A 25,648-nucleotide genomic window follows, 5' to 3' on the forward strand; every position below is an offset into this window, starting at 1 on the left:
GCACAAATGAACCTTTCCACAGAAAAGAAAATCATGGACTTGCAGAATAGATTTGTGGTTGCCAAGGGAGAGGGGGAGGGAGTGGGAAGGATTGGGAGCTTGGGGTTAATAGATGCAAACTATTGCCTTTGGAATGGATTAGCAATGAGATCCTGCTGTGTAGCACTGGGAACTACGTCTAGTCACTTATGATGGAGCATGATAATGTGAAAAAAAGATTGTATACTTGTATGCATAACTGGGTCACCATGCTGTACAGTAGAAAAAAATAATGTATTGGGGAAATAAAAAAATTAAAAAGTAAATAAATAAAAATAAAAATATGTTTGCTTTCCTATGATTGAGAATTTTTTTTTTTTGTAAATTTTGAAATCAAGTCCTTTATCAGATACACGATTGGCAAATACTTTCTTCCAGTTTGTGGCTTGTCTTTAATTCTTTTTTTTTTCTAATTTTTAAACATTTCTTTTGTGACTTTTAGAAAGGAAGATTTTGGAGTTTTCATCAAGATGTTCCATTTATCAAATTGCTGTTGTATGACTCATGCTTTTGGTATCGTATCTGGAAATTCTTTGCCTAACCTACGCTCATGAAGATTTTCTCCTGTTTTCTTTTAAAATTGTGTAATTTTAGGTTTTATATTTATGTCTATGATTTACTTTGAATTAATTTTTGTATATGGTGTAAGGATTGAAATTCATCTTACTGCACATGGATAGTCAATTGTTCAGTGCCATTTTTTTGAAAATATTGCATACTTTGTGAAATATTAGTCGTCTATATATGTGTTGATTATGCTAATGCAATACTTCGTTATGGCAGCCTTATAAAAAAAAATCTTGAAATAGGCTAGTATGACTCCTCCAACTTGTTCATCACTTTTAAATTTATTTTGGCTAGGAGTTCTCCTGTGGTGCAATGGGTTAAGGATCCAGCATTGTCACTGCAGTAGCTTGGGTTGCTGCTATGGCGTGGCTACCGTCTCTGGTCCAGGAACCTCTACATGCCATAGGCACAGCCAAAAAAATTTTTGTTTTGGCTGTTCTAGACAGTTTGTATTTCCAAACAAAATTTAAAGTCAGTTTTCCAATTTCTATGAAAAATGTCCACTACGCTATTGATTGTGGTTACATTGAATTTAGAAATCAAATTGCAAAGCACTGACATCTTAATAATGCCTTTTTTTTTCTTTTTATGGCTGCACCTGTGGCATATGGAAGTTCCCAGGCTAGGGATAGAATTGGAGTTGGTGCTGCTGGCCTATGCCATAACCACAGCCACAACACTAGATTCAAACTGTATCTGCAACTTACGCCACAGCTTGCAGCAACGTCAGATCCTAAACCCATTGAGTGAGGCCAGGGAACCCGCATCCTCACAGAGACCACATCAGGTTCTTAACCCACTGAGCCATGATGGGAACTCCAATAACAGTGTTTTCTAACCCAAGAACAAAATGTATCTCTTCAATTATTTAAGTCTTCAATTTCTTTCAGGAATATTGCGTGATTTCAGGTGGAACAGGGCTTTGCATTTTTGGTTGGATTTATTCCTAAATATTTTGTATAATTTTGATACTATTACAAAAGGAATTTATTTTTTCAATTTTAATTTCTGACTTTTGGTTGCTTGATTTTTGTGTATTGATCAGGTATCCTGCAACCTTGCTAAACTCAGTTATTAACTGTAGTAGGTTGTTTTTTTTTGTAGATTCTATTAGATGTCCTTCACAGATGATCATGTCCTCTGCAAATAAAGATTGTTTTACTTCCTTTTCAATACAGATGCTTTTTATTTTTTCTCTTGCCCAATTGTACTGGATAATAGCTCCAGCACCATGCTGAATAGAACTGATTAAAGTGGACATTTTGGTCTTCTGATCTTAAGGAGAAAGCATTCAGTCTTTCAGCATTAAGTATGATTTAACTATAGATTTTTCACAGGTGCCCTTTATTACCTAGTTCACTGAGCGTTATTATTGGGAATTGATGTTACATTTTGTGAAAGCCTTTTGTACATTTATCAAGTTGATTGAATTCTTTTTCTGTTTAAGCATCTTAATGTAATGAGTTATGTAAAATGACTTTTGAATGTTAAAGTAACATTATGTTCTGGGATAAACACTGCTTGCTCATGATATATTATCTTTTTTATATAGATTTTATTTGTTTATGTTTTGTTTAGATTTTGGCACACAGTTGACACTTTTTAAATTCAGTCTGCCAATTCCTGCCTTTAAATTGGGTGTACTCAGACTATTTACATTTAATGTGATTATAGATATATTTGGGTCCAAATCATTGTTTTCTACTTGTCCAATTTATTCTTTGCTCATTTTCCTTTCTCTTATAGCTTCTTTTGGATTTTTATGAGTTCTTTTTATCTACTTTATATTTTTATGATTCTTTTTTGTCTATTGGTTTATTGGCTTTAACCCCTTGTTTTCTTCTTAGCGGATGTTTTAGGTTTATAGCCTACCTTTGACCACTTTACATAAAGTACATAAACTTTACAAAAATATTCTTCTACTCATCTTCTCACCCTGTGTTATTATTTTCACAATTTTTCTTTTACATGTTATAAACTCCACATTACATAGCTATTATTCTTGTTTAAACAATCAATTATCTTTAAAAATACTTAAACAATGATAAAAATCACATATTTACCTATGTGGTTACCATTTCTGATGCTCTGCATTCCTTGAATTAGACCATATTTCTACCTAATACCATTTTTCTTCTGCTTGAAAAACTTCCATTAACATTTCCTGTGGTGTAGGTTGATTGGTGATGAATTATTTCAGCTTTTAAAAGTGAGATTAGTCTTTATGGCTTTTTATTTCAATTTTTTTTGTTTGTTTGTTTCTTAGGCCTTAAATCCTTTTCTATTTTTTCCTTTTAGCAAGGTCCTAGTCATAATTTAGGCATCTTCTTATGGAAAAGAGTTTTTTGACTGTTTGTTCCTGTCTCCTAGTTGATATGACCACTTTTTCATTTTTTCACACCATGCTTTGAACCTATGTTCATTATTGCTATTACAAGTGTTTTTCTTATTTGAATTTGACTCATGTAGAGTTAAAATCAAGTCTTGGCTTGTAAATTTTTATTTTACCATTTGTAGAATTTATAATAGTCATAGCTAATTTTACCACTGCTCTTCATCCTATTAGAGACACTGCTATACAGCAGAAATTGACACAACATCGTAAATCAACTATACTTTAATAAAATAAAAAAAGAAATACAATTGCTTTCTACAGACAATCTGCACGAGTTATTTGTTAGACATATTTGATTATAGAATTAATATTAAAAGGGGTTATAACAATCAAGCATTGATAATTTAATTATGTTTGCCTATTTTACTTTAGTTTTTTGACATAACTGTGTAACTATTGCGATTTTTTTATTCCTAATGTAATTAGTCCAAAACAAAGTGCAGAAATTTAAAATATTCAATTCAACAACAGTATATAAGTCAATATTTCCCCCTTAAATTTTACAAATCTTTAGGGAGTGTTTCTCAATTTCTCAATTTCTTTGGTTGTTTCATGTCCCATATGGAAGAAAACATGGGTGTGAAAGGGAAGCTTACTCTTTTGATTACTTCCCTTTTCTTGTTGACTCCACCTCCATTATGAAGCCTTTCTGTATTTTTGTGGAAGTGAAATGATTTTTAGAATTCTTAGTGGTTCTCTTCTTTAGGAGAACATTTCTAGGGAATAATACAAGAAGATTTAAATGGCATAAAACCTTGGAATGGACAAACTCAGAATGGTGCTACATGAAAACTCTGGATCTGCAGGTAAAATCTTCTCATTTATTCTATATTTACCTTTTAATAGAGTGTAGCAATATTCCGACAGTCAATCAATCTGATTTAATAGTGATTGGCATCTGGAGAAGAAGTAACAGGGAAAAGCCAATAAGCTTATAAGGGGTACTTTTATCTTCCATAGAATCAAAATCGAAGATGTGACTGGAAGAAGAATTAGATTTGGCATCAGTTTTGTAAAATTGCTGAGGTGAAATTAAGTAATGGATGAAAATTAACTAAATTGTGTTGAGTATGAAACTAGTAGTTGTTAGAAAAGATAGAACATGAAGGAATGAATATTGATTGAAAGTTGATGACCTAGAGGACATTTAGACTAACACCTCTGAGTGTCAAAGTCTAATTTATGATTTATATCGATGCGTTAAACTCATTTAACATTCTTACTTTTTTCCCCTCAAGCATTTAAGCTGAAGTATAACATTTCACATGAAAGCGTGGATTATAAATGCACAGTTCAGTGACCTATCTCAGAGGAGTGACTGCCATAGCATTTTTTTGTCTTTTTGCCTTCAGAGCCACAGCAACGCGGGATCCAAAGCCGCATCTGCGACCCACACCACAGCTCACGGCAATGCCGGATCTTTAACCCACTGAGCAAGGCCGGGGATCGAACCCGCAACCTCATGGTTCCTAGTCGGAGTCGTTAACCACTGTGCCACGATGGGAACTCCTACCATAGCATTTTTACTTTTAAATTACTGTTGGTTTAGAGTAAGAAGGAGAAATGAGAGTGATGGAGCGTTGCTATATTTGGAGACAAGGTCCAATATTGGAGGTTCTCAAATATAAATTTTGTCGCTTTTTCCTCCAATGTATTGTTCAACTACTATTTAGCAGGCCACTGTGCCAGGTACTGGTGAAACTGGTGAACATGATAGATGTAATTCATTCCCTCATGGAACTTTCCATCTAACAATGTGGATCAGGTAGGCTTGGAGATGATAATGCCAGTGGTTGACTATGACTCTGTGGCTGAAGGGAGAGCTACTCACTTCGAAGTTTCATCAATGTCTTTTTGGTTTTCCGGGTTTTAAGCCCTGCTCTTGCAATTCTTTTCCCATCTCCAACTTTCTTCTAATTTCTCACCCCTAGGATGCCTATAAACATGAGTATTTTCAAAGCTACTTCACTGAGGTTATATGATCCTGGTGTGAATTTTTCCTGCCTGCCTTGCCATTTAGAAGGACGTGTTTCCTGGAATTTCCATTGTGGCTTGGTGGTTAAAGACCCTGCATTGTCTCTGTGAGGATGTGGGTTCAATCTCTGGCCTCATTCAGTGAGTGGGTTAAGGATCTGGTGTCGCTGCAAGCTGTGGCTAAGATCCCACATTGCCATGGCTGTGGTGTAGACTGGCGCCTGGAGCTCTGATTTGACCACAATCCTAGGAACTTCAGATGTTGCCATAAAAAGAAAAAAAAAGTTAGGAAGGGTTTTCTGTCTTGTTTTGACCTTTGTTAATCTCAAACCTTTGGAACCATCTCTCCTCCAAAACCTCCTTTGGGTAAGACTGTATGTTTGCCCTCTCTCTTCTTTTCGCAGACTTTAGAAGATGTTCTGCCCATATAAGTTCCTTCACTTTTGCTGTAGTCGCTGTTCTCAGTGCCTGCTTGGTCACTAGTTCTCTTGGTGAGTACTTTGACAAATTTACTTGTAACCTGGCCCACTGTGACAAGAAACACTGAAGAGCAAATAATTCTCCTGAAGTCTAGATAGCATCTAAAAACATGCTTCATGGTTTCAAAGGATCAGATATTAAAAACCCCAAATAGGTACAGAACCATGTGGCTCTCTCCCCCCAAACAAATAAAATGTTAGCATGGTTTTCAAAAAAATAAAATAACCTTCACAGGAAAAATGGATTTTACTTAAGATTTGAAATAATATCTAACTAAAAAATAGGGAATAATACAGAGGAGGAGAAACCTCAGAATTGTTGGGATGAAGGAATTTTTAGTAACACTAAAAATTCAAGTGCCAAAATTTGTCTAAAATTGTATTCAGGGAAGCCAGATATATATCATTGAAATCGCCAGTTCCTATATTAGCTAAAATAATCACAAGGCTGTAGCAGAGACAGTTCAGAGAGATAGGTGGAGATGAGATTTTTTTTTTAAGTATAGTTGATTTACAATGTTGTGGCAATTTCTGCCGTATAGCAAGAGATAGAATTACTTTATGGTGGAAGATAATAGAAAAATATATCCATATCAATTTCCATTTGAGTAGATAAATTTCAATTAGAGTTCAACTAGCAATTAGTAGTTTTGCATACATGGTGAAATATATTCATGGTATTTTGCATATATGTGTGAAATAGGTACTAAATTCCTCATAACTGTTCTTTTTAGTCTCACCATCAGCCTCTACTGATCTTAGGATTTTGGAGAAACATACATAGTTCATCCCTATAAAATGCCATAAAATCTCATTTTTACATTAAACCATCCAAGAGATTATATAAATTGATCTTATAAAGAATATCAGCCATAAAATAAAGGTATCTTATAGTATGGGATTATTTAGCTTTATTGGTTCTATGTCACTGCTTAATTTGAAGCCTGTGATATTGCTGTTTGTTTTTGAACTCCTATGAAATAACATTCTCCCATTGTACCATGGATGGGTCCAGAAACATTTCTCAAATCTGGCTTTGAAAAATAAATAAGTAATCTAAAGAATAATAATTCTCTACTTGCTCTTTGAATCTTGACCAATTGCTGCATTTACCTATTGTTACAGGAGGAAAAGACAAGGAGCTGAGGCTAACGGGTGGTGAAAACAAGTGCTCTGGAAGAGTGGAGGTGAAAGTGCAGGAGGAGTGGGGAACTGTGTGTAATAATGGCTGGAACATGGATGTGGTCTCTGTTGTTTGTAGGCAGCTGGGATGTCCAACTGCTATCAAAGCCACTGGATGGGCTAATTCTAGTGCAGGTTCTGGACGCATTTGGATGGATCATGTTTCTTGTCGAGGGAATGAGTCAGCTCTCTGGGACTGCAAACATGATGGATGGGGAAAGCATAACTGTACTCACCAACAGGATGCTGGAGTAACCTGCTCAGGTAAGACATACACAAATAAGTCAAGCCTATACATGAAATGCTTTGTGGGAAAAAATGTATAGATGAGTTAAAAACAAAAAGGAACCAGTTTTCTATAAGTCATCTAGTCTATGTATAAAATTACCCAATCCATTACTAAAAGACCACTTCTGGTATTTTAGACACATGACAAAGCCCATATTAAAAAAAAAATTCAGAAGAGATTCTGAATGCTATAATAAATGAGCAAGTGACTAGCTTCAATTTTATATTAGATAATCCTACCTTCTACTTCTACATGAAAATATCATAATGTCTAAGTTAATTCCTTGTCCCCTTTCCCAATAAAGCACTGCTTTCATGCACTGGCCTATGAATCATGAACTTTTTGCCCTTTAACTGATGATCAACTTACCAAATCAAGAAATAAATATTCTTAGCACTGATCCTTTTTTGTTGTTGTTGGAGGAAGAATGTTTTGCAAAGTAGAATTGCTTTTTTCTGTTTAACAGTGCTATTCATTTCATTTACATGGTCTTTTTAATTTATAAAACATTTCATAAGTTTCACCTCATATGCCCTTACAATAACTCAGGAAGTTATATGTTAGACCTTTCTGCTGACAAATCCCAGAGTCATGTTTCTGACCCAGTTCAGATTCCTTGGCTTCCCATTTCTCTTTGCTCATGTCATTGACCTTTATGCAGCCCTCTTACCTCCCACTTTTCTATTAGAGACCATCTCCTCCATAGGACTGGTGTTAGAAAGTACTAATCTCTACCCAGGCATTGTGGTGCAATGTGGGCAGCACAGGCTGGTATCTAGAAAAATGCTGAAGTGAATTCCAGCTCAGCTGCTCATTAATACTATTGTTTTGAGTAAGCTGTTCAATCTTTTGAACTTCACTTTCTGAGCACTCAGTGATATAATAAATGTAGAGTTACTGGTACACTGTCTGGTATGTAATAGGTGTTAAAAATTAACCTTAGTTTCCTCATGGGTCACTGCTTCTCATTACCTAGACAGCTCATTTCTCTTTCTTCCTCTTTCTCTTTCTCCATTCTCCTCCTCCTTCTTCCTCTTCTTCTTGTCTTTTATTGTTACTCATTTTGCTGAGAAAGTTAAGAAATAACAACTCTAACCTCTACATCGACCACCTAGAGCAAAGTTAAAAATAATAATAAATCTTGCCAGACTCTTACTATAATTATTGCTGTCTATAGAGTTGACTGTTTAAGACATCAGTATAGTATTTTTAATTTTTGTGTTTTTTTTTCATACTTTTACATAAGGATCCTTTATATAAGGATGAGTTAAACAAACTTGATTTTTGAAGTTTATACACCTGAGGCTCAACTGCATAATAATAGAAAGGGATGCATAGCCTCTCAAGGACTTAACTAGTTTTATGAGGTTTCAGAATCTGAATTTCTGAGATTCTCCACCCAGATTAAAGCTCAAGCCTCAGAACATCTATCCTTCTCTTGGTAAATTCTATTCTTATCACATGCGTAATAATAAAAAAGAGAGATGTTGGCGACAGATTTTTTTTCCTCACATTCTGTCTCTACTATTTTCTAGGTGTTTGATTCTGTGTTATTTAACCTCAGTTTGCTTATCTGTGAAGTAGGGATTATGGTAATAACATATAATGCTTAATGTTGTAAAGACTAAAGAAGATAGCATATGTAACACATTTGGAACAGGGAATGCATATTTTGATTGTGAGCTCTTATTATTATTACCAATCAGCCATAATAAAAATCTTGTTAAGTGGAGGTCTTTGGATTTCAGAGCTTTTAAAATCTAATTGCTTTTTCAAAAAAGAGCTTCTTAGTGTTTTTTTTTTTAATCACAAAGTGTTTCTATTTTTCAGGTGTCCCAAAATTTCGTTCCAAATATCTTTTTCTCAGATATTTTAGTCCTCACAGAACACCTAGGGATAGTGTATAGAGAAAATTTTCTTTATAAAAAAGCTGTTCTTTGCTAAAAATTGTAGCAGGTACTTTTGGGAGGGGGGAAAAACTTTGATTCAGAAACTGCTAAGACATGGAGTGTTTTGACTAATTTTTCCTCAATTTTTAATGTTTTTTATACCATAGGGTACTTTTGCAAACTATTATGCATACTTATGTATTTTTACTTTTTTCCTGTCTTTTAACTTCCAAATTCAACTTCAGACAATTATTCATGCACTAAACTGTTTGTAGTAAGAAAGATTAAAATTAAAAAATTAACCATTCAACAAATGACTGGTTTGCCATTTTTACTACTTTGTTGTATGAACAATTTTTTTTCTAATTCTTAAAATGAATACTTTGAGTCTGATTTATCCATTCCTACATAAAAGTGTTTACTATATCTTAGTATTGGAAGGAAACAAAACAAAACACAATGTAAATTTTAATCTATAAATTTTTGGGGGGTAAATATACATAGATGAAAGTCTTAACCATTAATTAGAGTCAAAAGATTAAAATTCTCCAATATGTGAACTAAGGCTGCATCCAAAATGAAGCATCATTTTTAAGGACAGCATCAAAAGTGACCAGAGGAATTTTACTTTCTAAAATCACTTCTGAATAAATACAACTTCTAAATTCTCGTCTTTTCTCTACTCTAGATGGATCTGATTTAGAGATGAGGCTGGTGAATGGAGGAAACCGGTGCTTAGGAAGAATAGAAGTCAAATTTCAAGGACGGTGGGGAACAGTGTGTGATGATAACTTCAACATAAATCATGCTTCTGTGGTTTGTAAACAACTTGAATGTGGAAGTGCTGTCAGTTTCTCCGGTTCAGCTAATTTTGGAGAAGGTTCTGGACCAATCTGGTTTGATGATCTTGTATGCAATGGAAATGAGTCAGCTCTCTGGAACTGCAAACATGAAGGATGGGGAAAGCACAATTGCGATCATGCTGAGGATGCTGGAGTGATTTGCTTAAGTAAGGACTGATCTGGGTTTGTTCTGTTCTCCATGAGAGGGCAAAAAAGGGGGAGTAAAAGTCTTAAAAGCTCGAACTGTTAAAAACATAATGATGATTGCTTCTTTTATCATCTTATTATTATCTAATTTCAGGTCGAAATTCTGGTACCTGTGCAGTTTTTTACCTTAACTGAAATTAAGATAAATAGGATAGGGAGGAAGGATGAGCAGTGAAATTTAGGTCCAAGTCATGAGGTTAGAAGGAAATGTTCAGAGAATAGCCCATTCCCTCAGCCCTCAAAGAAAGAAAGAAAGAAAGAAAAAGAAAGAAAAAAAAAAAAGAAAGCTTAACTAGAAAATTTTGTTCTTTGGATGTTTTAGAGGCAAATCATCCCTTTTCATTCCTTACCTACAAAGCCCTTCTCTTTAATCACATTGACCCACCCTTTCCTAAACGATTAGTTCAAATTCACATAATTGAATGATTTTAAAACTTGGTTTCCTCTTAAAATTATATTTATGTTGTAAGGAGGCACTGTGTCTTGTCTAGAGACTTTCATGTTCTATGCTTGATTATGGGACAGGGACATGGCTTTGTCTGCTCCAGGATGTCACTCTCCTTTTTTCACTTGAGCTCCTAGTTTGAAGAAGACCTAGTAAGTCTTGAACTCCAGGGAGTCTTTAGGAAACTATCCCTAGAGCAAAACTGTCCCTGAATTCACCCAGTGTCTTTTTTTTTTTTCTTTCAAATAAAGGAACTTTAGTTCAAACTAAATTTAAAATAAGGGAATTCTAACTCAGAATACTGGGAAATCCAGGAGAGTACAATTGGCTTCATGTGTGATTGGATTCAGCACTTCACCAATGTCATCAGGGTTCTGGTTCTTTTTTTGTTTCTTGAATTGGCTTTTTTTTTTTTTCCTTGTTGAACAATATGACTATCTATACTTTGAACCACAAAGAAAGGGATTCCTACAGAAAAGACAGAATGTGTTAGCTGAAGGAAAGGAATGGGATTTGGGGTAGAAAAAAACACCTTCCGTATTCCTTAACCTATTAAAAATTTCTAGGTACCCCCAACTAAAATCCTAATTCAAGCATATTGGAGGAACTTGACAAATCCAGGAATAATATTATCCGTTATCAAATACATGCACATCATTTACATTTCTCCATGTCTCTGCTCATGCAGTTCCTGGCCCTAACTCTACCAAAGTATTACTCTCCATCTCTCTCTCTTTTTTTTTTAATGATTTTTATTTTTTCTGTTATGACTGGTTTACAGTGTTCTGTCAATTTTCTACTGTACAGCAAAGTGACCCAGTCACACATTCATATATACATTCTTTTTCTCACATTATCCTCCATCAGGCTCCATCACAAGTGCCTAGACATAGTTCCCAGACCTATGCAGCAGGATCTCATTGCTGCTCCATTCCAAAGGCAACAGTTCACATCTATTAACCCCAGATTCCCAGTCCACCCCACTCCCTTCCCCTCCTCCTTGGCAACCACAAGTCTGTTCTCCAAGTTCATGAGTTTATTTTCTGTGGAAAGTTTTATTTGTGCTATATGTTAGATTCCAGATATAAGTGCTATCATATGGTATTTGTCCTTCTCTTTCTGACTGACTTCACAAAGTATGAGAGTCTCTAGTTCCATCCATGTCACTGCAAATGGCATTATTAATCTCCATCTCTTTTTGTTCATGTATGTGTTACCCAGATTCCTTGACTTTTCTACATCATCAAGATATTGTTGATCACTTCTTTGTAGTGATTTCTGCCCTTCTCTGATGTCCTGTGACACTAATCTGGATTATTCATTTACCTGAAACCACATGTCTCTTATAATGTGTATCCCAAATTAAATATGTCTATTGTAATGTGTATCCCAAATTAAATATTTATCTTTCTAAAAAAAAAAATTTCTAGGCCCCCAATCAGCATGTTTCTTCTCAGTGTGTTTTATACATGCTGCAGAATCATGATAGACAGCATCGTGATAACAAAAACTAAAAATGCCAGGGGAAAAAAGCAATTTACTGATTACAACATATTACTCAGAATCAAGTTCTGTTCTTTGAGGAATATTGATTGGGGGAAAATGAAAATAATGATAGGGAGGTCCCTTTTCTCTTTGCTTTGCTTTTAAACTACGGAAGTGGTCAGAAAGGGGTCGGGAATGTAATATAAACCAGGTAGTTCTGGTAGGTAATGCAGCCAGAGGCAAAAGTGAGTGTTGAGTATTGAGGCAAACTGGAGGGCATGGATACCACCTAGACAGATGCAAATATATATTTAACAGGGAAAAAAGAACCAAACAATTCCAACAAAAACCCAAACAATTCCAACAAAATTGGTCAATAAGCAAACCTCTAGATAAATTTCAGTCCCTGGATGTCCTGTTAGGAACTCTTCCTACAATGCGTGCTTTCCATTCTGAAAAGTCCTATCTACTTGCCTGATCCACTTCTCCTTCCATCCTAAACGATTTTCAGTGGTAGTATATTACTGTTGTCTCTGTCTCTACTTATATATCTTCCCCTTTTCACTCACTCCTCTCAGGTACAGCTCTTTAGTTTGCCCTTATTCTTGTTTCCTTGTCAATGACTTGTTTTGTGTCCCTCTTACAGATGGAGCAGACCTGAAACTGAGAGTGGTAGATGGAGTCACTGAATGTTCAGGAAGATTGGAAGTGAAATTCCAAGGAGAATGGGGGACCATCTGTGATGATGGCTGGGATAGTGATGATGCCGCTGTGGCATGTAAGCAACTGGGATGTCCAACTGCTGTCACTGCCATTGGTCGAGTTAACGCCAGTGAGGGAACTGGACACATTTGGCTTGACAGTGTTTCTTGCCATGGACACGAGTCTGCTCTCTGGCAGTGTAGACACCATGAATGGGGAAAGCATTATTGCAATCATAATGAAGATGCTGGTGTGACATGTTCTGGTAAGTGAAAACAAAACACAGGAAGGACCTGTGTTCTTCAGGATTAGGAATGGATATGAGATAGGAGAAAAATCGTATCTAATATTTTCTTTGTTGGGAATTCTTTTACAGTTGTGACAAATCTTTAACATATTCTTCATTTGAGTAGTTTGGAGGGTTGTCTGACTGTTTTCTATAATAAATGTCCCAAGTGCTATGAGGTACCACATTTCAAATTCTAATTCTACCTGAAACTCCAAAAAGACAAAATGTTATAGGTCTTTTCTTTATATCTAATTTGCTTATGGTTTTTAGCCATTGACAATTTTTTTTTCTTAACTCTTGAAACTATAATCCCATTTCTAACCAAATTCATGTTCTATACTGGCTCTTCAAAAACCCAGGAGATGGGAAAGCCAGAATCTCCAGTGTTTCAGCTTCTGGGAAGGAGCAAGTTTTTAAAAATACCCTCTGGGAGCTAAATTCCACATGTATCTATGGCCTAAGTATATGTTTATTTTGCAGATGGATCAGATCTGGAACTGAGACTTAAAGGTGGAGGCAGCCACTGTGCTGGGACAGTGGAGGTGGAAATTCAGAAACTGGTAGGAAAAGTGTGTGAAAGAGGCTGGGGACTGAAAGAAGCTGATGTGGTTTGCAGGCAGCTGGGATGTGGATCTGCACTCAAAACATCATATCAAGTTTATTCCAAAACCAAGGCAACAAACACATGGCTGTTTGTGAGCAGCTGTAATGGAAATGAAACTTCTCTTTGGGACTGCAAGAATTGGCAGTGGGGTGGACTTAATTGTGATCACTATGACGAAGCCAAAATTACCTGCTCAGGTAAGAATTTCAATCAATGTGTTAGGAAATTGCATTCTACTTTCTTTTACATGTAGCTGTCCAGTTTTCCCAGCACCAATTGTTGAAGAGACTGTCTTTTCTTCATCATATATTCCTACATCCTTTGTCATAAATTAATTGACCATAGGTGTGTGGGTTTATATCTGGGCTCTCTATTCTGTTCCTTTGATCTATGTGTCTGTTTTTATGCCAGCACCATGCTGTTTTGATTACTATAGCTTTGTAGTATCATCTGAAGTCAGGAAACATGATTCCTCCAGCTTTGTTCTTCTTTCTCAAGATTGTTTTGTCTATTCAGAGTTTTATGTTCCTATGCAGATTTTAAAACTATTTTCTCTAGTTCTATGAAAAATGCCATTGGTAATTTGATAGGGATTGCCCTGAATCTGTAGATTGCCTTGGATAGTATTGCCATTTTAACAATACTGAATCTTCCAATTCGAGAGCACAGTGTATCTTTCTTTCTGTGTCATCTTCAGTTCTTCTCATCTGCAACTTATAGTTTTAGAAGTACAGGTCTTTTGCCTCCTTAGGTGGGTTTTTTCCTAGGCATTTTATTCTTTTCAATGTGATAGTGAATGAAATTGTTTCCTTAATTCTCTCTCTCTCTTTTTTAATGGCTTCACCTGCAGCATATGGAAGTCCCCAGGCTAGGGATCAAATCACAGCTGCAGCTATGTCTATGCCACTGCCTTGGCAACAGCAGATCTGAGCCACATCTGCCACTTACACTGTAGCTTACAATAATGCTGAATCCTTAACCCACTGCTAGAACCTGAATCCTCACAGAAACAATGTCGGGGTCCTTAACTCTCTGAGCCACAATGGGAAATCTTCATTTCTCTTTCTGATAGTTTGTTGTTAGTGTATAGAAATGAAATAGGTTTCAGCATATTAATTCTTATCCTGCAGTTTTACCCAATTCATTGATAAACTCTAGTAGCTTTTTGGTGGTGTCTTTAGGATTTTCTATGTATAGATTCATGTTACCTCCAAACAGTGCCGTTATTACTTCCTCTTTTCCAAATTGGATTCCTTTTATTTCTTTTTCTTTTCTGCTGTGACTAGGATTTCCAAAATCATGTTGAATAAAAGTAGCAAGAATCAGCATCCTTGCTTTGTTCCTGACCTTAGAAGAAACACATTCAGCATTTAACTGTCGAGTATGATGTTAGCTGTGGGCTTATCATATATGGCATTTATTATTTTGAGGTATATTCCCTCTATACCCACTTTGTTGAGAACTCTTTATCATGAATGGATGTTAAACTTTGTCTAAAACTTTTTCTGCATCTAGATAACCCTATTATTTTTATTTTCTAATTTGTTCATGTGGTGCATCACACTGATTTATTTGCAGATGTGTATCCATTCATGTATCCCACTTGATCGTGGTGTGTAATCTTTTTAGTGTATTAGTGAGTTTGGTTGCTAGTATTTTGTTTGAGGATTTTTGCGTATACATTCATCAGGGGTATTGGATTTTAAGTCTTTTGTATGTGTCTGGTTTTGGTATCAGGGTATCCTCTAGGGTATCCTCCTAGAATGAGTTCAGAAGGGTACATTTCTTTGGGGAATATATTTGGTAGAATTCACTTTTGAAGCTGTCTGGTCCTGTTCTTTTGTTTGTTGGGAAGTTCTTTTTAAATTATTATTATTACTGATTCAATTTCATTACTGGTAATTGGACCATTTATATTTTCTTTTTTTTTGTGGTTCAATCTTGGGAGATTGTATGTTTTAAAAATTTGTCCAGTTCTTCTAGGTTGTTCATTTTAGTGGAATGTAATTGTTTGTTTGTCTTTTTTTTTTTTGCATTTTCTAGGGCCACACCCATGGCATATGGAAGTTCCCAGGCTAGGGATCTAATCGGAGCTGTAGCCACTGGCCTACCCCAGAGCCACAGCAACGTGGGATCTGAGCCGCATCTTCGACCTATACCACAGCTCACAGCAATGCGGGATCCTTAACCCACTGAGCAAGGGCAGGAACCGAACCCGCAACCTCATGGTTCCTAGTTGGATTAGTTAACCACTGAGCCACGACGGGAACTCCAATGGTATGTAATTGTTTATAGTGATCTCTTATGAGTCTTTATTTTTCTGTAGTAATCATAACTTCTCTTATTTCATTTTGATCTTATTGACTTGAGCCCTCTGTTTTTTTCTTAGTGACTCTAGCTAAAGGTTTATCAATTTTGTTCATTTTTTTCAAGGATCTGGCACTTAATTTCATTCAACTTTTCTATTTATTTTAGTCTCTATTTCATTTACTTCTGTTCTGATTTTTATGATTTCTTTCTTTCTACTAAGTTCGGGTTTGGTTTGTTCTTTTCTATTTCCTTTAAGTGTAAGGTTATGTTGTTTATTTGAGATTTTTGTTTCTTGAGGAAACAGGCTTGCATATTTGTAAACTTCCCTCTTAGAATAGTTTTTCTTAAGTTCTATAGTTTTTTTTTTTAATTTTGTGATTTTTATTTTTCCATTATAGTTCATTTATGGTGTTCTGTCAATTCCTACTATATAGCAAAGTGACCCAGTCATATATATATATGTATATATACACATACATGTACACATTATCCTCCATCATGTTCCATCACAAGTGACTGGATACAGTTCCCTGTGCTATACAGCAGGATCTCATTGCTTATCCACTCCAAATGCAATAGTTTGCATCTATTAACCCCAGATGTCCCATAGATTTGGAATTGTGTTTTTGTTTTCATTTGTATTCAGGTTTTTTTTAATTTCCTCTTTGATTTCTTCAGTAATCCATTTGTTGCTTAGTAATATATTGTTTAGCCTCTGCGTGTTTGTGGTTTGTTGCAATTTTCTTCTTGTAGTTGATTTCTAGTCTCTTTGTGTTGTAGTTGGAAAAGATGCATGATATGATTTCAACTTTCCTAAATTTACCAAGGCTTGTTTTGTGGCCTAGCATGTGATATATCCTGAAGAATGTTCCATGTGCACATGAAAAGAATGAATATTCTGCTGCTTTCAAATGGAATGCTCTCTCTATTTCAATTAAGTCCATCTCTAATGTTTTGGGAACATGTTCTTTTGCTACCTCATTTTGCCTAATTTGCTGTTTTGGGTTCTAAATATCTGGTAGGTTGGTTACATTTCCCAACCTTGGACAAATAACCTTTTGTTGAAACATCCTGTGCTTCCCAGCAGCACACTCCCCTCTGGTCACCAGAGCTATATGTTCCAGGGGTGCCCCCCTATGCTGACTTTGTGAGAACTTCTTTTGCGGTTGGCTGACTACTGTAGGTGGTCTTGTAGGCATGGCTGGCCCCCAGTCTGGTTGTTTGCAAGAAGCTGCCTTGTACAAAGGCTGCCAGTCACTTGTTGGTGGGACTGGGTCATGGGGTGGCTGGCTATAGAGACCAGGGTTGTCTCAGGGGTAGTGCTGTCTCACTTGTGGGTTTAGCCACGTTTTGCAGTGGGTGATTGTGGTTCCAGGGTTCCTAGATCTAGTGTCAGCTTGTGGGTACTGGGTCCCCAGCTGCAGAGCCTAGGAGCTTCAGAGCTAGAGCTAACCTCCTGGTGGGTGGACTGTGTCCTGACAAGGCAGGTTGTAGGGTTACAGTGATCCTGGGGCTAGTATCTATCCACTGGGGGGTAAGACTTGTCCCAGGGCTAGCACCAGCTCTCTGGTGGGTAGATCTAGGTCCTGGAGGTTCTGGCTGCAGGGCCAGGGATCCAGGAGCTGGTGTTGACCGGTTGGTGGACAGGGCCAAGGCCCAGAGTGTCCCCAGGCTAGAGCTACTTCAGTGATGGGTGGATCTAGGTCCTGTATTTCTGGCTACAGGGCTCTGGGATCCCAGAGTTGGTATGTCAGTCAACTGACATACAGGACTGGAGTGCAGAGAGTCCTGAGGCTGGTGCCTGCCCACTGGTGGGTGGAGCTGGGATTCAGGGTCTCTGACTGAAGTGCCCTGGGGATCCCTGGGCTAGTGCTGGCCCACTGGTGTGTGTTTGGTTGGGTCCTGGCCATTCTGGTAGACAGGGCCATATTTCCATATTCCAGGGTGGCTGTAGGCTCAGGGAATCTCAAGGCAACCTACTGCTGGTTAGAGGAGTGTGTGGGGAGGTGCTATGTCCCTGCCCAGTTTGTTGCTTGGCATGAAGCATCCCAGTACTGGTGCCAACAGGCTAATTAGTGGGTCTTGGTCCTGGTGCTAATAAGCTAGAGGGAAGATTCAAAAATGACATTTTTTAACACCAGTGTCCTTGTGGTAAAATGAACTCCCCAGAATGGCTACCACCAGTGTCTATGTCCCCATGGTGAATTCTAATTGCTCCTGTCTCTTGAAGTGGCTCTCCAAGATCAACAGGTGGGTCTGATCTAAGCTCCTTTCAAATTACTGCTTCTGCCCTGGGTCCCAGAACATGTGAGATTTTGTGTGTCCTTTAACAGTGGAGTCTCTATTTCCCACTGCTCTCTGGTTCTCCCCAAAGTAAGCCCTGCTGGCTTTCAAAACTTCTGGGAGCTTGCCTTCTTGGTATAGGACTCCTGGGCTAGGGAGTCTAATGTTTGGCTTGGACCCCTTACTGCTTGGGAAGAATCTCTGCAACTGTAATGAATTATCTTCCTATTTGTGGGTTGCTGAGGATATGGTCTTAACTGTTCTGTGTTCTACCCCTCCTATCCATCTTGTTGTGGTTCCTTCTTTATATCTTTAGTTGTAGAAAAGTTTTTCTTATCAACAGTTGCTCTGTAAATTGTAACTTGGGTGTACACCTAGTAGGAGGTGAGCTCAGGGTCTTCCAACTCTGCCATCTTGGCCATGTCCTCTAAACATTTTGGTGTATTTCACTGCAACCTTTTTAAAAATCTCAAAAGTGAGCTGCGATTGGCTAGTCTTGTGGATAATCTCTAGCATTTGATGCTAATCATATTTATACAAATACTTTGTTGAAAAGTGATGCCTTTTAAACTATTATAAAATAATGTATTGACATAACTATTGCTATTATACTGAAAAGAAAGACCTTAGAGAAAATAGCATAAGAGCAAAACCATTAAACATGGAGACATCTAGTCATAGGGTGGAAATTTTATGTGATGCATATCCCCTAACCAGTGGCTTCACGCCAGACACATCCTAACTAAGATCTGCTCCCAGGTGTCTTCCCTGATGCTTTAAATTGTGTTACATGGAAACTATCCTTTGATGAAGAAATGCAACCTTTTAAGATACAACATTGAAACTTTTGTGCTTTAATTTTGCTTTTCAACATTTTTTCTTTTTAAAAGAAGAAATTTATTTGTTTTTTTTAATTTTAATGGCCACGGCATATGGAAGTTCTCAGGCCAGGGATAGAATTCAAGCCACAGGTGCGACCCATGCCACAGCTGCTGCAACACCAGATCCTTTAACCCACTGTACCAGGCCAGGGATTGAAGCCTTGCCTCACTGACAATCTGAGCCACTTCAGTCAGATAAAGAAATTTCTTCATTAAGCAGGGTATTCACATGGTTTAAACTTCAAAATATTAAAGTGTAAACTCTTTTCCCACCACTGTCCCCAGCTCACCAACTCTACTTCACCACAGACAACTGATGTGGTTAGGGTATTTAAATAGTAAATCCAAGAAAATATAAACAAATCCATATATATAGGTTTCACCCCATTTTATTATCCTAATGTTGCATATCATATAAACTATACTGTACCTTGGGTATTCACTTAGTAAAATATTTTGATCATAATTTCCTATCAGTATTTAAAGAGCTTTCTGAAATTATTTCTGTATAACATTTCTTTTCTCATCATCTATTATGTGCATTTATTTATATTTTAACTTCTTTTATTAGATGAAATTATCTTCTGCTTCAGCTTTTTTTTTTTTAAAGAACACACGGTTGTGTTTTTTAAGGTTAATACCACCTTTGTTTTCTAAGTCATTAAATTTGTTTTTCTATTAATTCACTTCTGATTTTTTGAAATTTGATTTCTTTTTAGCTTTTAACTCCTTGAGTTGTATGCTTAATTAATTTTGATTCTTTCCTATTTATTAATATACATATTTGAAGTTATAGGTTTTCCACTGAGTGTACCAGTAGCTATATCATATAATTGATGAACTGATCCTCTGTGAGTCTGGGACATAAACGTCCTATGACTGTTATGTGGTAGCTGTGAATTGCTCTTTTTAGATTATAAAGTTCTCATCTTTTATAGCTGAACAATTTTTGTCCTGAATCAAATTTGTTGGATATTAATATCACATCTATTGCTTTATTTATTTTCTATTCTCACTTTTAACCTCTGTGAATAATTTCGCTCTAGGTGCCTCACTTTTTTCATAATTGAATTGGGATTTATTTTTAAAAGGACTCTGATTAAGTAATTTTTTTTTCTGATATGGAGATATATTTGACCTTAACTTAGTCACATTATGCATTGTTCTCTTGTCATGTTATGTATACATAACATTTATTGTCATTATGGTACAACTAAAAACATATTTCACTCTATGACCTTTATGGGGACTCAGCATTTGTTTAGGAATGTGGAAGTATATTTGTATATCTGATAATTTCCTTCCAAATTTAAAAAGGTTTGTATATTTTCATATTAACATATTTCATATTAATTAGCATGAATTTCAGCTGCATTAAAAGAAAAGCCACCTGAGTGGTAAAGAAAAAGTTTATTTTTTTCTCATATTTTTTTTTTAATGGCCGCATCTGTGGCATGTGGAAGTTCCCAGGCTAGGGGTCGAATAGGAGCTACAGCTGCCCACCTGCACCACAGCCACAACAATGCCAGAGCCAAGCCTGATCTGCGACCTATACCACAACTCATGGCAATGCTGGTTCCTTAACCCCCTGAGTGAGGCCTGGGGTCAAACCCACATCCTCATGGATACTAACCGGCTTTGTTACCGCTGAGCCATGAGGGAAACTCCCTTTTTCTCATTGAAAATAAGTCAAATAGATAAACAGCTTAAGGCTGTTTGGGTGATTCTGTGGTCCAGTAATTATCAAATCCTACTGGACAAGAATAGAGAATGTGCAAATGAGGGAACGTGTTGGTGAGATCAGGCTCTGCCCACTGAGCTATCCTCTGTCATGGGCCCTGTGCTGTTCTCAGAGCTGTACTTCCTAGGGCATTGTTCTCATTTCAGTTCTGAGTTCAGTGTGGAGAGTATACGTGTGTGGGGGCTGCACGCTTTTCACAACCCACTTTCTGCTGATACTGATTTAGGGATCCTTGGATTGCTTTACAATTGAGTCATCATTAACTAGTGTCACCTGCCTTCAAAGTCAGCAAAATAATTGTCTCCAAACTAGTAGGCTTCTAGTGTATTTGCTTTAATCCAATGCCATGTGAAAGTAACATGGTCAAAGAATAAGTTATATACCTTGACCTACCCTGTGACCAGGCTCTTCCTCTTAATTTATTGACCACTGCCTTAAGGTCATTTGAAACCATGGGTTTGGGAGGAAAGGCAAGGCCTAAATCCCGTCTTTGTTGGAAGGCTCACTGTCCTTGTCTTTAGAGCATCGATTTTTTTAAACTGGGGTACAGTTTATTTACAGTGTTGTGTCAATTTCTGCTGTACAGCATAGTGACCCAGTCATACACATACATACATTCTTTTTCTCATACTATCTTCAATTTTATTTTCTGCTAAGTCTGCCATTTTATCATAACCTCAGTTTGGAGGACAGGATATTTAGAGTTTGTTTTTTTTTTTTTTCCCCCAATCCTGCAATTTCTAAATTATAAGACTCTCAATTAGCCATATATAACAGCTGCAGGCACAGGATGTCTCCCTCACAAAATTAGTATTTTTCCTTCCATTTCTTCTTGCAGTTTGGCTATTTCTTGTCTGAGTTCATCTCTCTCTTTAAGTGTTAAAAAGGACAAGGAGGATTCATGCTATGTCAACATTATGATTTTTTCTTTTCTATACTTGATAAGAGTATACTTTTCCCAAATGTCATCCAACTTTTCAGCATCAGTTTGGACATGGTTTTCTTTTCAAAGTGGTATTTCTCTAATGTCACTTGAATAACAAGACTCGTTAGTTCTCCAGGCTACAATATCCTAGTCTGAGTATATCCTGCATGTTAATTCCATTCAGCCCCATCCATAATTTAGGTTTTATTCCTGGAACACCTCACTTTTTTTTTTTTTGGTCTTTTTATAGCCATAACCATGGCATATGGAGGTTCCCAGGCTAGGGGTCTAATCTGAGCTTTAGCTGCTGGCCCATGCCACAGCCACAGCCACGCCACATCTGAGCCACATCTGTGACCTTTTCCACAGCTCACAGCAACACCAGATCCCTAACCCACTGAGTGAGGCCAGGGGTCAAACCTGTAACCTCATGGTTCCTAGTCAGATTTGTTTCCTCTGTACCACAATGGGAATTCCTAATACCTCACTTATTATAACACATTCTAAATTATTTAGGATTCTATTATACTGCATGTAATAGAAATCCCAAATAGCAAAATTTGCAACTTAAGGCAGGTTCCTGTCTTTACAAAATCATGTTTTCCTTTGCTATATGTGCACTTTGCTTTCCTCTGTGAATTCTCTTTTTTGTTATATTTCTATAGCTTTTGGAAACACTTTTACTTATTTGGGGGGCCTAGATTTTTAACCCTCTCCTTGTTTTTCTAGAAATAGAGTTTATAATTTTATTTTTTCATTGACTTGATACTTTTAAGAGATTTCCAGGAAAAAAAATTATGGAAATACTGTCTCTGTGCCTGCCAAGTTCAAACTAAGAATTGTATAATCTGTTTTAATTCTTAAGCATTTATAGATGACAAGGCTTTGTGTCTGATAGGGGCCAGCAAACTCAATAAAGAGGGAAGATGAGAAAGATAATGGCAAGAATTTATCCCTGAAGTGTAGTTTTGACAAACCAGTCACAAAGAGGTCTAAGAAATTTTGGTCACAAAGTTGCTTTGAATCCCAGGCATTTTATTTGCAATGATTGTATATGTTCTGGAAAGGGCATCTGAACCTAAGAAATAGTTCATTTGCATTGTGTTATATTTTACTAAGGTCTGAGAAATAATCTTGAGATGAGAATGAACTCTACTTCTTCAGAGTCTAGGAAGGAATAAATGATGAAAATATATTAATGCTTCTTTAAACCATATTGTATATTTATCTATTACTAAACAAAAAGAAGTAGTTCTATTTATTTATTTATTTTTGTCTTTTGTCTCTTTAGGGCCACACCTGTGGCATATGGATGTTCCCAGGCTAGAGGTCCAATTGGAGATGTAGCAGCCAGCCTATGCCAGAGCCACCGCAACACGGGATCTGATCCACGTCTGTGACTTACACCACAGCTCACAGCAATGCCTGATCCTCAACCCACTGAGCGAGGCCAGGGATCGAACCCATGTCCTCATGGATGCTAGTTGGGTTCGTTAACTGCTGAGCCATGATGGGAACCCCAAATTAATTATTTCTTATATTTGTTCTTCATATATTCATTTCTATAGAAAGAAATAAATACAGATTCAGTTAATGATGGCAGGTAAAAGCTTAACTTATTAATCAAAGGAGTTAATCCAGGCACAAAAATTCAATTAATGGCTTTCTGTTAAAATTTAGGTATAGGTTTAGCAGGAAGAAAAGGTTAGTAGATGCAGACTATTACATTTAGAATGGATGGACAATGAAGTCCTACTGTACAGCACAGGGAACTATATCCAATCTCTTGGGATAGAATATGATGGAAGATAAAATCAGAACAAGAGAGTATATATATATGTGTGTGTGACTGGGTCACCCTGCGGCACAGCAGAAATTGGCAGAACATTGTAAATCAACTATACTTTAATAGGAAAAATACTTTTAAGGGCTAAATTTCCAATATTCTAACCATGTACACAGAGTAAATGGCATAAGGATGCCAGTCTGTGTAGAGATTGATGTGTTACTAGCAGATTCGTGAAATAAAGGCTGAGGATGTAGTCCCCACGTCACTTCTGAGTGGAAGAATTTCTCCTTTGTCCTGGACTCAAATATTTTAGGATAAAGGAAAAAAGAAGATATTTATAGAAGGGACTTGTTTTCAAGTACTTGACAAAATTTCACCATTAAAGAGAAATTTGTGGGAGTTCCCATCGTGGCTCAGTGGAAACAAATCCAACTAGGAACCATGAGGTTGCAGGTTTGATCCCTGGCCTCACTCAGTGAGTTAAGGATCCAGTGTTGCCGTGAGCTGTGGTGTAGGTTGCAGACACGGCTCTGATCCTGCGTTGCTGTGGCTGTGGCTGTGGTGTAGGCCAGCAGCAAACAGCTCTGATTAGACCCCTAGCCTGGGAACCTCCATACGCCACGGGTGCAGCCCTAAAAAGACAAAAAAAGAGAAAAGACAAAAAAAAAAAGAACCACCAGAGGTGTTTATTTGTTTTTGCCTTTTTTCACTGTTTTTTGTTTGTTTGTTTGTTTGTTTGTTTGAAACTGATCTAGAGGACTAGAGATTACAAGAAATATGGATTTGGCTCACTCTAAGAAACTGCTTTCATTCCAAGGTTTGGGTCTATCCAAAAGTGGAATAGAATACTAGTTTATGAGTATTTAGTGAGAGGAATGTCAAGCTCAAATAATGATTCAGCAAGATTAAATCAAGGAGGGAATTTTCCTTGTGGCTGAGTGGGTTAAGGACCCAATGTTGTCTCTGTGAGGATGTAGGTTCCATCCTGGGCTTTGCTCAATAGGTTAAGGATCTGGCATTGCTGCAGCTCAGACCCAGTGCTGCCATGGTTGTGGCTTAGGCCAAAGCTGCAGCTCCAATTCAATCTCTAGCCCAGGAACCTCCATGTGCTACAAGGTGCGGCCTTAAAAGAAAAAAAAAAAATTAAATCAAGGATTCAAGAGTCTTTCATTATTTGTGTTGTGGAAGCTATATTTGTTTTAAAGTCTTAGTTGTGTTTAGAAAGCAAGATGTTCTTCAACTCAAATTTGGAAGGGAACTTGTTTCATACATTTTTAATGGATAAGTGGCAAAATTTTCATGCTGAGGTGATCTACAGTGTTATAATGCAGAATATAGTCAGATCTTGAACATTTTAGGAAGTTGGAGAGGGCCAATTGTGTATCTGTGCCATGCTGATAATAATGTTAAGGGATCACAAGAATTAGTGTTATTTGACAGCAGTCATCTTTAAAAGGCATTTGAGAAAGTCCAATTTCAAATGCATTTCCTTTCTTTAAAAGATAAATTGAAGAAAATAGTCTTTATTGCCCAAGTAAATTGAATTGCCTCTCAGTCTGTTAAAAGAAACTCTTACCTTGATGATTGTGCTCTTAACCCGGCAAAGATTGTCTTTAAAATCTGAGCTCCATGTCTTCTGCTTTATTTCTGGTGTGCCTTTGACTCCAGATTACAGTATGGAGGACTGAGTATAGGGCTAAAAAGTAGAGAGAATGGACACATATTATCTGTGGTCTCCAATGTGATGAATAATGTAGGCAAATACTCAAAGGAAAGAGAAACCATGCTCCAAGAATTATGAGTTCCAGGAGGCAAAGTCCCAGAATTGTCTCCAGTGAAGGACAGGGAGGTCTAGAATCGGCTAAGCCCACTGTAGGCAGAAAAACCAAGAGACATGAATGGCTTCCCTTTCTCACTTTTCACTCCCTGGCTTACTCCCATCATGAAGGAAAATATTGGAATCATATTCTCCCTCACCAAAATGCTATTTTTCAGCCCACAGGAAACCCAGGCTGGTTGGAGGGGACATTCCCTGCTCTGGTCGTGTTGAAGTACAACATGGAGACACATGGGGCACCGTCTGTGATTCTGACTTCTCTCTGGAGGCGGCCAGCGTGCTGTGCAGGGAACTACAATGCGGCACTGTGGTTTCCCTCCTGGGGGGAGCTCACTTTGGAGAAGGAAGTGGACAGATCTGGGCTGAAGAATTCCAGTGTGAGGGGCACGAGTCCCACCTTTCACTCTGCCCAGTAGCACCCCGCCCTGACGGGACATGTAGCCACAGCAGGGACGTCGGCGTAGTCTGCTCAAGTGAGACCCAGGGAATGTGTT

The 25,648-nt window shown here is 37.2% G+C and overlaps 1 protein-coding gene across 2 annotated transcripts in view; it reads left to right on the forward strand.

Annotated features, from left to right (window-relative positions):
* Positions 1-3,649: 3,649 nt before the first annotated feature.
* The window catches only part of LOC125131267 (scavenger receptor cysteine-rich type 1 protein M130), a 33,379-nt gene continuing 11,380 nt past the window's right edge, over positions 3,650-25,648 (forward strand). The window contains exons 1-7 of one of the 2 annotated variants that reach the window (XM_047787620.1): positions 3,650-3,807; positions 5,380-5,466; positions 6,580-6,900; positions 9,503-9,823; positions 12,440-12,760; positions 13,265-13,585; positions 25,313-25,627. In XM_047787620.1, coding sequence (XP_047643576.1) covers positions 3,762-3,807; positions 5,380-5,466; positions 6,580-6,900; positions 9,503-9,823; positions 12,440-12,760; positions 13,265-13,585; positions 25,313-25,627 — 1,732 coding nt within the window. In that variant the 5' untranslated portion in view covers positions 3,650-3,761. Of the gene's footprint in view, positions 3,808-5,379; positions 5,467-6,579; positions 6,901-9,502; positions 9,824-12,439; positions 12,761-13,264; positions 13,586-25,312; positions 25,628-25,648 lie in introns of those variants that run through there. The other variant, XM_047787621.1, reaches the window with a different exon arrangement.

The sequence above is a fragment of the Phacochoerus africanus genome, chromosome 7 (assembly GCF_016906955.1).
Source record: "Phacochoerus africanus isolate WHEZ1 chromosome 7, ROS_Pafr_v1, whole genome shotgun sequence".
Taxonomy (NCBI): domain Eukaryota; kingdom Metazoa; phylum Chordata; class Mammalia; order Artiodactyla; family Suidae; genus Phacochoerus; species Phacochoerus africanus.